The 14147-nt window shown below is 37.2% G+C and overlaps 1 protein-coding gene across 3 annotated transcripts in view; it reads left to right on the forward strand.

The window, feature by feature from the left end:
* Positions 1 to 14147, forward strand: part of ADK (adenosine kinase) — a 555049-nt gene that overhangs the window by 27616 nt on the left and 513286 nt on the right. For 2 of the 3 annotated variants that reach the window (XM_044239870.1, XM_044239871.1), the window contains exon 2: positions 10411 to 10485. The exons of the other annotated variant lie outside the window; for it this stretch is intronic. In XM_044239870.1, coding sequence (XP_044095805.1) covers positions 10411 to 10485 — 75 coding nt within the window. The remainder of the gene's footprint in view (positions 1 to 10410; positions 10486 to 14147) is intronic. 3 annotated transcript variants of the gene reach the window in all.

The following is a 14147-nucleotide window of genomic DNA, read 5'->3' on the forward strand; positions in this document are numbered from 1 at the left end:
TCTTTCCAGCCACAGTATTGCTACATTAAGAACTGTCAAAGATAAAAGGGAACCAAAATGATTGCCTAGACTGTTGGAATGTTAACCCTTTCCTCTAACATTGGTTAACAATCTTGTTTCTTTACCTCTTCATGCCTACTCCTTTTTAAATTGTTACTTAAAAAATACTATAATTGAGACACCTGGGTGGCTCAGTCATCAGGTGTTTGCCTTCAGCTCAGGTCATGATCCCAGGGTCCTGGGATGGAGCCCCTGCATCAGGCTCTGTGCTTGGCAAGGAGCCTGCTTCTCCTTTCCCACTCCCCCTGCTTGTATTCCCTCTCTAGCTGTGTCTCTGTCAAATAAATAAACAAAATCTTAAAAAATAAAAAAATAAAATACTATAATAAAACATAAATATGGGTTTTTATTTTCAAATATCAAAGTTAGCTTATAAATAGGATGACCATATGTCCCAGTTTGCCCAGGACAATCCTGGATCATGCTAGTTATCCTGGCATAATTATTAATAGTTCTTCCTTTATTCTCAAAAGTGTCCTCTTTGGGTAATAAATTATCTGGTCATCTACTTATACACTGTAAAAATTCTGTTGTAGTAGATTTGAAATAGGACCATAAGATAATGGAATATTAGCCTATATTTTGGCTGAGTTTGGGTATTTTTCATTGGTCAGACATTTTTATTGTACTGAGAGTTCTAGATGTCCAGATATAGTATATAAAACATGAAAGCACATGATTTGAAGTTGGGACTCATTTATTTGTTGTCGGACTTTTGGCAGGTTATAAAACCTTTCTGAACCTCTTATTTCTGTTAGAGATAATTGCAATACCTACCCTATGGGGTTATTGTGAGACTTTAAAGACAATAACATTAAAAAAAGACAGTAACATATAAAAATGTTTAAACTACAAATTATAAGTATTAGTGATATCACATATGTGTTTCTGAAAATTGAATTTAAAATGAGCAATTTTGTTGGAGTGCCTGGCTGGCTCAGTCAGAAGAACATGCCACTCTTGATCTCTGGGTCATGAGTTCATGACCAGGTTGGGTGTAGAGATAACTTAAAAGATTAAATAAAATGGAACAATTTTGTTTAGTTTAAGGGAACTTATTATTTAACAGAGCATAGACTACCTTTTAGAAGTGTTTTCCTGTTAACAGGAAGCAAGAAATTAATAGTAGTTGAAGCTATATATGGAGATTTTGAGGGGGGCTGAAATTTCAACATTATTTGTATGTTGAAAAAAATAATCCTTTAGGAAACAGAGAAATAGATGATGCTGGACAGAGCGAAGAGGGGTTTTTTGTTTTGTTTTGTTTTCTTGGGATGGGTTCAAAGAGAGATTTATTACTTGGGATGCTTGGGTGGCTCACTTGGTTAAGTGTCTCCCTTTGGCTCAGGTCATGATCCCGGGGTCCTGGGATCGAGTTCCACGTGCAGCTCTTTGCTCAGCATGGAGCCTGCTTCCTGCTCTGCCTGCTGCACCCCCTGCTTGTGCTCTCTCCGACAAACAAGTAAATTTAAAAAGAGAGAGAGAGAGAGAGAGAGAAGACTTACTGCGTAAATTAGTGTCTCTTTAGTGTGAAAGACTGTAAACTTTTTTTTATCAAAAAAATGAGCTTTATTAAATAAGTTATCGTATCAGAGATAATTTTCTTGAGTATGCAGGAAGGCATATTCAGAATACAAATACAAGAATTGGCCTTACGGAGCCTAAGGGACACAAATATTTCCTTTGTTTATCCATTTAGCTAGTGAAAAGAAATGCCAGTGATACAATTATGTAGAGAAAAATCACAGATCCTAGGTTCACTGAATTTTGAATATGAATATATATTCATATATTTATTTATTTGTATAAACACAACTCAGGTCAATATATAAAATATGGTCATTTCCCCTGCCTCTTTTCAATCAATTCTACTCCCCGTACTATCCAGGCAACCATTTTCTGACTTCTGTTGGTAGATACTGGTTTGCCTGTTGCAGGACTTCATATACGTGGAATTCTGTGGTAAGCACTATTTGTGTTTATTTACTTTTATCTGATTACTTTTGTTCAATAACAATTTTGAGAGTCATCCATTTTGATGTGTGTATCAGCTTGTTCGTTTTCATTGCTAAGTAATATTCCATTATACAGAGATAGTAACAGTTATCCTATTGGTGGACTTTGGGTTGTTTCTAATTTTTGGTTACTATAAATAAGGTTGCTATGAACTTTTTTTTTAAGTCTTTGGTCTTTTGTAAACACCTAGGTGTGGAAATTGCTGTGTCCTAGGATAGATGTCTGTTTAACTTTAGAAACCACTGAACTTTTTCAAAGTGGAAAACTGAGCACATTCCACATTCCTACTGATGGTGTTATAAAACTACCAGTTATTCCATATTTTTTCTTTTTTTTAAATGTTGGTGGCTTTTTTTTTTTTAGATTTTATTTACTTATTTGACAGACAGAGATCACAGGTCGGCAAAGAGGCAGGCAGAGAGAGAGGGGACGAAACAGGCTCTCTGCTGAGGAGAGAGCCCGATGTGAGGCTTGATCCCAGAACCCCGGGATCATGACCTGAGCTGAAGGCAGAAGCTTTAACCCACTGAGCCACCCAGGTGCCCCATATTTTTTCTTTTTTTTTAAAGATTTTATTTATTTATTTGAGAGAGAGAAAGCATGAGCTGAAGGGGAGGGAGAAGCAGACTCCCTGCTGAGCATGGAGCTAAACACAGGCCTCTATCCCAGGACCCTGGGATCATGACCTGAGCTGAAGGCAGTTGCTTAACCAACTGGGCCACCCAGGAGCCCCCATACCTCACTGTCTTAATGTAGTTTTGAATTTGTTGTTTCTTTAATTTTTTTTCTAGAATAGAGTAATAAAGCCTGGAATGGACCTGGAATGTTTTTTGGGTAAAAGGGTAGAAGATTAAAAAGTTTTTTTTTTTTTTTTTAAGATTGATTGATTGATTTTAAAGAGAGAGAGAGAGAGAAAGAGGGTATGCAGGCATGTGAGCAGGGGTGAGGGGCAGAGGGAGAGGGAGAGAAAGAGAAAGAATCCTGAAGCAGACTTGCTGCTGAGCTCAGAGACCAACATGATGGCTCAGTCCCAGGACCCTGAGATCATGATCTGAGCTGAAATCGATAGCTAGCTTCTTTGACTGAGTCACCTGTGTACCCCAATTTCTGCACATTCTTGCCAATAATTGTTATGGTCTCCCAGTCTTTGGTGAGAGGCTCTGCTTGCAGAAGCATATGTTTAACGCTCAGGCAGGAATACAACTCTGCCATAACCTTTATTTCCTGTTTGTGCTGAGTCTTATGGCTCAGAGATGATTGCTTAGGACCTTTCAGGTGTTGAGCATGCCACAGTTCTGGGCACATGTACATGGCCTTCTAGATTCTTAGGACTATTCAGAACTTTTCAGAACCCTTTATGGATTCCATTTCTACTTTTCCATTTAAGTTTTTTGGCTAGTTTCTTGTTTGTACCAACTGCTTCAGAAGCTGGGATGTTAAACAATTGCAGTTGATTGTTTTTGACAAATTCCCCTGGGGAAAAGGCTCTTAGAGCTGGGTAAGCTCTGAGTTGGGTCAAAAAATAAGAAGCCTCAGGAATGGGGTTTTTCATGAAATTGCCTGCGAGCTCAGATAATAGCAGTTATCTGGAAAAAGGGCTTTGAAAGAGCTCCAGTCCTCTTCTGACCCTTCTAGTAGCTGCTGTGCTTCTGGTTTTCACTGTGTGTGTGTGTAGGCTTTTGAGAGTGTTATATAAATGGAATCATAGGGTATGTAACACACAGATATGGCTTTTATTTTCACTTGGCATGTGTCTTGGAGATACATCCAAATTGTATCATAGTTCATTTTTTTCTTATTCCATGTTCATCTATTGTATTGATGTACCACAGTTTTTTAACCTACTAACTTGTTGGAGGACATTTGGTCATTTCCAATTCTTTTTTTTTTTTTTTTCTTTTCTTTTACTTCTACAGATAAAACTGTTGTGAACATTTGTGTACAGGTTTCTGTGTGAACTTAAGTTTTCATTTTGCTAGGATAAATGTCCAATAGTGTGATTCCTTCCTTATTTTGTGTTTTACTAATTACCAAAGGAGGAGCGTTAAGACTGTGCATTTATCTTATCTGTTTCTCTCAAGTTTTTTCCCTTAGTGTTTTGAAACCATTTATTTTCTTTTCTTGATGAAATGAATTATTTGTATGAAATCCTTTTTATACGGTGCCACTCCTTATTTTAATCTACCTTGTCTATACAGCATAGGGAATAAAATTGATGGTATTGTAGTAGCATTGTAGGATGACAGATGGTAGCTACACTTGTGGTGAGCATAACATAATGTATAGAGTTGTTGAATCACTGTTTTGTATATCTAAAACTAATATAACATTGCATGTCAGCTATACTTTAATGAAGTCTATAAATATAGCCACTGCAATTTTCTTATAATTAGGGTTTTCATAGAGTATCTTTCTATTCAGTATTTTATTTTCAAACTCTCTGTGCCTTTATATTTAAAGTGCATCTCTAGTAAATTATGTCACATTTGTTTTTGTTTTTGTTTTTAAATATTTTAGTTATCTATTTAGAGAGAGCACATGCAAGTTGGGGGAAGGGCAGAGAAAAGGGAGAGAGAGAATTCCAAGCAGATCCTGCCCTGAGCATGGAACCTGTTGGGGGGCTCCATTCCACGACCCTAAAAATACCATCATGCCAAAAGTCAAGAGTCAGATGCCCAACCAGCTGAGCCCTCTAGGTGCCCCCATTTAATTTGTTTTTTAATCCAGTGTGACAGTCTTCATCTTTTAATTGGTGTGTTTAACCCATTTACATTTAATATAATTACTAATATGGCTGGATTTTAGTGTACCTCCTTTTGTTTTCCATTTACCCTTTATGTTGTTTTGTCTTCTCTGCCTTTTTTTCTAAGTTGAGTATATTGTAGTTTTTCATTTTTATCCTCTATTGAATATTGTTGTATTATTGTGTAGTGATTGCTCTAGGGAGTGCAACATTCCTTTTTCACTTATCACAACCTATCTTGAATTAGTGTTTTGTCGTTTCACTCTTAAAAACATTTATCAAAGACCTTACAGAATCTAGGGGGAAAGAATGGAGAAAACTTGGGGAGGACAGACAGCAGTACTTAACACAGAGCTCCAGAAGCTATCATCCATACTGTGTACATCACCCACTGGAGTTGTGCAGGGGACAACTTGTGCACCTTTACATGGGAACCTTTGGGTATGAGTTGGGCAGAGAAGATTATCTGAAAGAGGTGTCATATGAGATGTAAACAAAATGGTGTCTGGTCTGTGGCCCAAAACTATGATACCTCTTATGTTTCCCGTTTAATGTATACTTGTTTATCATGAAGTATAAAGCCAATGGAAGATGCATAGGGCAAGTACAATGTGTGGGTTTTTCAACACCACCAAGCAATTTTCTCAATTCTGATACTATCTACATGGAGATAGTGTTAGATCCCACAAGTTAGGGCTCAGTCCCACAAGACTGTCCCCTCCCACAGTTCAGATTCCAATCATAAGTCCAGATTATTATCTGTACTTCTTTTTATTTTATTTTTAAAAAGATTTTATTTATTTATTTATTTTAGAGCATGAGCTTTATGGGAATAAATGGAAGGAGCAGAGGGGGAGGGAGGGAGGACCAATCTCTAGAAGACTCCATGCTATGTATGGAGTCCCATGCGGGACTTGATCTCATGACCCTGACATCATGACCTGAGCTGAAACCAAGAGTTGGACACTTAACTAAGTGAGCCACCCAGGTGCCCCTATTATTTGTACTTCTGACCAACCAATTATATAGTTCAGAGATTGCCATGACCCCTCCTTGGGTTCAATAATTTGGCAGGATGGCTCACAGAACTTAGAGAAGCATTTTATTTACTGGATTACTTATTGTCAGACCACAAAACTAGAATATTTGGTAATGAGTTTGATGTCCTTTACCCAAGGGAAAATTCCATGAATTCAAGGAGTACAGTGCCTTACAAGCAATGGAGTACTCCTCCCAAGGGATTTGACAAGAGTGTGTTTTATAGAGTGTTAAAAGGGGCAACTTGGGAACGGTGTGATTGACTAGGGTTGCATATCTGACCTTATTTAGAAAGATCAAGGAACAAGGAAGTAAGTATAGAGTTGGCTGGTGTTAGGGGAATAGCTGACTGGATATACTACATTTCTGGTCAATTGAACCAGTTATAGGAACACAAAAGTTTAGTTTGCTGATGAGGCGCTCTGGCCAGCAGCTGGCTTTATAATAAAAATGAATTACAAAATAAAGCGGATTCACAAAATCAAATACAACAATTTATATCTGTTAATATTAGAAAAGAAATATGAGATTGGAATCAACAAAATAACTAACCTACACGTATTTGAGAAGCCCAAAGAGGGTATAAGTTTTAGGTGAAGGTTAATTGGTCCAACTTCATTAATGGCCTAGTTTCTTTATGTTTTTCCATTCTGTCCTCTGTGATTTATCCCAAGGTAGCTCATCTGGGGACCTTGAGGTACTTAAGGTGCTATACCTCCTGCATTTATATCTAGTAGGAAGGAAGATAGTTTGTATGTGAGCACTCCTAGAAAAAAATCTTGGAGTCCATTTTTATTTGACTGGCTTAGGTTATATGTCCATCTCTGATCAATAAAGGTAGAGAAATACATTGTGCAGTTTGTTTAGTCTGCGCTGTGCCTCAAGGTTATACCAGTCAGACCCTTACACTGGAGTGGATCAATTTCACCCAGATCTCTTGAAGGAGGAAATTTGGGGTGAAAGTAGGAAAATGATAAGGAATAGGTGACAAGCACACAAATCTAGTTTATTATTAGAATGACTTCAAATGACGTTAACTGAATTGTAATATTATTTGGCAATAACAAGGCAAAAGTTGTCATGTATTTATATGACATATAAATATAATTTTTTAAAAAGATTTCATTTATTTATTTGACAGACAGAGATCACAAGCAGGCAGAGAGGCAGGCAGAGAGAGAGGAAGGGAAGCAGGCTCCCTGCTGAGCAGAGAGCCTGACACGGGGCTCGATCCCAGGACCCTGAGACCATGACCTGAGCCGAAGGCAGAGGCCCAACCCACTGAGCCACCCAGGTGCCCCAGACATTTAAATATAATTTATATTTACATATATAAGTTGGTTCTTTAAATACATATATATATTTGTAAGAAGAACAAGGTTTTTCCCCATCATTATTTTTTTAAAAAAGATTATATTTATTTATTGGAGAGAGAGAGAGCATGAATGGGGGGAGGTTGCAGAGGCAGACTTTACGCTTAGCAGGGAGCCTGGACGTGGGGCTGGATCCCAGGACCCTGGAATCATGACCTGAGCTGAAGGCAGATGCTTAACCGACTGAGCCACCCAGGTGTTTCTCCTCATCATTATTCTTAATAATATATAAAAATTTACTTCCAGTCTTAAATTTGAGTGATTCAGCCCCAGCATATTCTTGTTCTTTGCGTAAAAGTTTTCTTGTCCATTTGCATTTAGGGGAAAAAAGTTTTGCTGGACAAATAGGTTTAGGAATATAAGTTTAAACAGGGTTCTGTGATTCAGTGTACTCATCTTTTTTCCCATACTAATTTGACTGTAGAAACCTTAGGCCCCGGAGACCTGGGTGGCTCTGTCGGTTAAGCATGTGCCTTCGGCTCAGGTCATGATCCCGGGTCCTGGGATCAGGTCCCATATCAGGCTCCTTGATCAGGAGGAAGCCTGCCTCTCTCTCTGCCTGTTGCTCCCCCTGCTTGTGTGTGTGCACACATGCTCTCTCTTTCTCTCTCTAATAAATAAATAAAATCTAAAAAAAAAAAAAAAAAAAAGAAACGTTAGGCCCAGAGAGAGTTCACTGACTTACTAATACTATACTACATTTTCAAATGGAATGCAATGAACTATTTTGGGAATGCAGGAGATGTTCAGAGGATTGAGTTTTGAAAAAGAAATGTCACAATTATAGTCCTTAAAACCAAGAGGGGACAAGTCGAGGTGGAGAGATTGACATGAAAGAAGCAAGATACTTTGTGGTGTTAGAAATGTGTCATATTTTGATTCTGGTGGTAGTTTGATGACTGTATACATTGAATCAAACACTATAAAATAAAAAAGGCTATATTTTAAAAAGAGCCAAGGAGGGCACCTGGGTGGCTCAGTGGGTTAAGCCTCTGCCTTCAGCTCAGGTCATGATCTCAGGGTCCTGGGATCGAGCCCCGCATCGGGCTCTCTACTCGGCAGGGAGCCTGCTTCCTCCTCTCTCTCTGCCTCTCTGCCTACTTGTGATCTCTGTCAAATAAATAAATAAAATAATATTAAAAAAAAAAAAGAGCCAAGGAATCCAGTAACACCCCATGTTTTTAAAAAAAAATCAAGTTCTAGGAGTTTTTATTGTTTGAGTAACAATACATAAATCAGAGAAGTTTTTTTTTTTTTAAGATTTTATTTATTTATTTGATAGACAGAGATCACAAGTAGGCAGAGAGGCAGGCACAGAGAGAGGAGGAAGCAGGCTTCCTGCTGAGCAGAGAGCCTGATGCAGGGCTTGATTCCAGGACCCTGTCCCGAAGGCAGAGGCTTTAACCCCCGAGCCACCCAGGCACAATCAGAGAAGTTTCTAATAAAATGATTATCAAGTTTTACTGTATCTGCCTGTTGATCCTTTATCTCCTAAGCAGTTATTTTCTTTTTATATTAAATTTTTATTCTGATTATAAGTACAACTTAAGTCTGAATAAACGTATTTTCTTTTCACTCTTCCCCATTCAGCTTTAAAAAGAAAAAAAGGGACAAATAACATTGTATATTCAGCTATAGTTGCCCAATCTGTAGTTTTATTTATTTATTTTTTGAAGATTTTTATGTATTTATTTGAGAAAGTGGGAGAGAGCACAAGCCGGGGCAAGGGACAGAGGGAGAAGGAAAAGAAGACTGTCTGCTGAGCAGGAAGCCTGACACTGGGCCCAGTCCCAGAACCCTGGGATCGTCATCTGATTAGAAGGCAGACGCTTAACCAGCTGAGCCACCTAGGTGCCCCCAATCTGTGGTTTTAATACAATACTGTAATTTAGTCTTCTAAATCATGATAGACTATAATCATAGATTATATCCCATTCTCTTAAACTCTGGAGTACTAATCCTGTTGATATGACTGATCTCCAAATGGTGAAGATGGTAACTGCTTTGGAGGCAACTGGAAGAGATCTAAAGCAACCTGGAGAACAGTGGGAAGTTACACAGAAGCAAGTTTTGTTGAAAAACCTAGAAGAATTCCTCCCATCAAGGCTGACCCAACCATGCCACTGGTCCATTTCTTGCTGTCAGTTGGGCTGCTCTCCGTTTAAGGCATCATTTGTGGTGGGATTCTAGCTTTCGCTTGGTTTTGACCTATACTGTAATCATTGTGAAAAGAGACTTCTTTAAAGTCTATTAAATGTAATTGAAAATTACACCATTTTTGATAACCATTGAGCTGGTCTCACCATAGTCATTCCCAGTTTGTCAAGTATAGGACTCTTGGCTGGACTCCTGTAGGATTTTCTGCAACCTCCTCAATAACTTTTGGTAGTTGGATATCTTACTAATTAGAAAGAGTTAATTATCTGTTGTGTTTGTTGAGTATAGAACTTTGTTATGATAGACCTTTTTTTGATCTTTTTTTAAAAAAATTTATTTGACAGACAGAGATCACAAGTAGGCAGAGACAGCAGAGAGAGAGGAGGAAGCAGGCTCCATACTGAGTAGAGAGCCCGATGTGGGGCTCAATCCCAGGATCCTAGGATCATGATCTGAGCCGAAGGTAGAGGCTTTAACCCACTGAGCCACCCAGGTGCCCCTGTTATGACAGATCTTTTAAAAAAAATTAAAATTGATTAGCTGTTGAATATTACAAAAAAAGATCACAGGACCTGGTTTCCTCTATTACTTAATCCAGTTTAAAAGTCACCATCCTGGGCGCCTGGGTGGCTCAGTGGGTTGAGCCGCTGCCTTCGGCTCAGGTCATGATCTCGGGGTCCTGGGATCGAGTCCCGCATCGGGCTCTCTGCTCAGCAGGGAGCCTGCTTCCCTCTCTCTCTCTGCCTGCCTCTCCATCTACTTGTGATTTCTCTCTGTCAAATAAATAAATAAAATCTTTAAAAAAAAAAAGTCACCATCCTTTCTAAATGGCTTTTAATAGCTCCAAAATGTTTCCTGAAATATAAAAGGCAAAGGTTTAATAAACTAGTATGTTGGGTTTATTTTCAAGGTAAAATGAAGATATTTATTTTTATATTTGTATGCATTTTATACATCAGCTTTCAGAAGTATTTCTAACTTATGCTTGCTTCTGTGTGTGTGTGTTTGTGTTTTTTTTATTAGTGAAAATATTCTCTTTGGAATGGGCAATCCTCTTCTTGACATCACTGCTGTAGTGGATAAAGATTTCCTTGATAAGTAAGTATTAAATTCTTCATTTGTACTATGTGAAATTTATTTATTTATTTTTTAAGATTTTATTTCTTTATTTGACAGAGAGAGCACAGGCAGGGAGAGCAATAGGAAGAAGGTGAGGGAGAAGAAGTCTTCCTGCTGAACAGGAACTCCGATTGGGGCTCCATACCAAGACCCTGGGATCATGACCCGAGTTGAAGGCAGATGCTTAGCCCGCAGATGCTTAGCCGATTGAGCTGATGACTTATATCTAAAGAAAAACTAGTGAAAGCTAAGGACTCCAGAACCTTCAATTGGAGGAAAACTCAGGAAATTTAAACTCATTAATAGCAAGTTGCACTATCATTATTTATTGAATAATTGACTATAATTTTCCCTGGGAAAACTTGAGGTACATTTGTTCAATCCTATTGCTGGTTTCACTTGAAATTTATTTTTTATTCTGTGTAAGGAAGAAGTATATATGATTTATCTAATGATTTAATTCCCAAATTTTTAGATTGCTGTCAGTGAACTACATCTGTCATGGTACTATAACATAAATGGGAAAAGAAATAGGATTAGAGAAGACAAGAAGAATATGCAGGACATAATTCAGAGGCCAGGAATCTATATTATTTCTCCGTTACTAGTACCTTTTGGTGTTTTTAACTTAGCTGAGAAATCAGTTTGTGTTTCTTTTTCTGGCTGTCTGACACCATTTGGTACAAGGAAAAAATTGAGTAGTAAAAAAAGGATTAATAATGAAAAAGCAAGTTCTGTGCCCAAGGGCAACCACTTTTAAAAAAATGAGGTAAAGTTCACTTAAAATTCATAATTAAAAAAATTTTTAAGTGTGTAATTTAGTAACTGCCAGTACATTTGCTGTGTTGTGCAGTCATCACCTCTATATAATCCCAGGACATTTTCATCACCCCAAAAAGAAAACTGTACCCAATTTCACTATCCCTGCCTGCCCTTCCCTATCTCTGCCTTGTTCCCTGGTCTCCTGGGAACTACCATTCTAGTTTCTGTTTCTGTGGATTTGCTTATTCTGGACATTTTATTTCTTATAAATGGAAACATACAGTATGTGACCTTTTGTGTCTGTCTTATTTCACTTAGCATGATGTTTTTCAGGGTTCATCAAAGATGTAGCATGTATCAGTAATTTATTCCTTTTATGGCAGAATGATATTCCATTGTATGTACATAAATACATACATACATACACATTTTATCCTTTCATCGATTGTTGGACACTTAGGTTGTTTCCTTTTTTGGCTATTGTGAATCAAGCGTCTGTGAACATTTGTGTATGAGTTTTATCTGGACGTATGTTTTTATTTCTCTAAGATATATGCATTGGAGTAGAATTGCTGAGTATGGTAGTTCTTTGTTCAACTTTTTAAGGAAATACCTAACTTTTCTACCCTGGTTGTACCCTTTTGTGTTCCTACTAGTGTCATAGGAGAACTCCATTTTCTTGCCAAAACTTGTTCTGTTCTTTTCTTAATTCATTCATTTATTTTTAAAGTTTTTATTTTGGGGGGGCTGCCTGGTTGGCTTGGTCAATGGAGCCTGTGACTCTTGATCTCTGGGTTGTAGGTTTAAGCCCCACGTTGGATGTAGAGACTACTTAAAGGATAAAATCTTTTTTGATAGTTTTCCTTGATGCACAAAAGTGTGTCTTTTTCTTTCTTTTGTTTCTTGTGGTTTTGCTCTTATTATCTGAGAATTCATTCTAAATCCAGGGTCACAAAGATTCATGAGTATGTTTAGCACTGAAGTTTAGGTGTTTGATCTGTTTTGAGTTAATTTTTGTATAAGATGCCTGTTAAAGATTCAGTTGATTGTTTTGCATGTGGAAATCTGGTTGTCCCAGCATCAATTTCTTGAAGAGACTCTTCTTTTCCCCTTTGAATGCTCTTGGTACGCTTGATGAGAATCAATTGCACATAGACTTATGGATTAATTTCTGGATGACCAATTCTATTCCATTGATCTGTGTGTCTGTCCTTTAGGCGGTACCGCATTGTCTTGATTATTATAGCATTGTATTAAATTTTGAAGTAGTTAGGTTAGGGAAAAGCCTATTAGTAAATAACATAGCACTTAATGGTGAAAGGCTGAATGATTTCCCCTAAGATTAGGAACAATTCAAGGATGTTGATTCTTACCACTTCAAAGTGTATATAGTGGTCCTAAAGATCCTAATTGGGCCAATCAGTCAAAAAGAAGGAAAAGACATGTAGAGTATTTAATGAAATCTATAAAAAAGCTACTACTAAATTTAAGAGCTATTGTAAAGTTAATACTTTTCAGTAATCAATTTTATAGCAAAATTTTATAATCAAATTTACAGTAATCAAAATGGTGATACCACCATAAAGATATTATAGACATAGAATTGAAAATCTGGGAAAAGACCCACATGCAAAGGGACAAGTGGTTTTTGACAAAGATGCCAGACAGTTCAGTAGAGAAAGGATTGTCTCTTGAAGACCTGGTGCTGGAACAATTGAATATCCACATGCCAAAAAACCCCAACTTGGATCCATATTTTGCACCATATATAAAATTAACTGGTAAAACTAAATGTCAAACTTAAAACCGTAAAACTTCTGGATGATAACACAGGAGAAAATCTTTCTAACTATGTTTTAAGCCGTGATTTCTTATATATGACACCAGGAGCATGTTCTAGAAAAGAAAAATTGATGGTTTGGACTTCATCAAAATGAAAAATTTCTGCTATTGGAAAAGCACTGTTAAAAGAATAAAAGGACAAACCACAGGCTGGGAGAAAATTGTTGCAAAGCATATGTCTCACAGAGGACCATGGATCAGAACATAGAAAGAGCTCTCAAAACTCAATCAGAAAAGAAACAACCAAATTAAAAAATGTACAAGAGACATTCACCAAGGATATATAGATGACAAGTAAGCACATGAAAGGATACTCAACCTCTTTTGCTATAGGGAAATGCAAATTAAAGCTGTGATGAAATACTACCACACATTTGTTAGAATGACTAAATTTTAAAATTGAACATACCAAATGTTGACCAGGATGTAGAGGAACTGAAACTTTCTCCTCATAGGAATATAAAATGCTGCACTGAGTTTGATAGTCTTAAGAAGTTAAATGTACGTCAACTATTTGATCCATTTCTTAGGTATTTATCCAACAGAAGTGACAGCATATGTCCATATAGAAACTTACTCACCAATGTTCATGGTAACTTTGTTTTTAACAGCTACAATCTGGATATTACCTAAATATCAGAAGGTGAATCATTAAGTGGATCATTCAACCAAATGGTGAAATACTAGTTACAAATGAAAGAGGAATGGAATATTGACTGGATGAAACTCAGAATAGTTGTGTTCATTGAAAGAAGCCTGACAAAAAAGAATACATACTGTATGATTCCATTTATATAAGATTATAGAAAATGCGATCTAATATGTAGTGATAGAGAAAGATCATTTGTTTCTTGTGCATGGGACAGGGTGTGGTAGAACATGGGGAGCAGAGATTATAAGGGGACAGGAGGTATCTTTTAGGGGTATGTTCATTATCTTTATTATGTGATGATTTCATGAGTATAAATATGTATCAAAATTTATCAAATTGCACACTTAAAATATGTACGGTGTATTATATGTCAGTTATATCTCAA

This window comes from Neovison vison, chromosome 2, assembly GCF_020171115.1.
Source record: "Neovison vison isolate M4711 chromosome 2, ASM_NN_V1, whole genome shotgun sequence".
NCBI lineage: Eukaryota > Metazoa > Chordata > Mammalia > Carnivora > Mustelidae > Neogale > Neogale vison.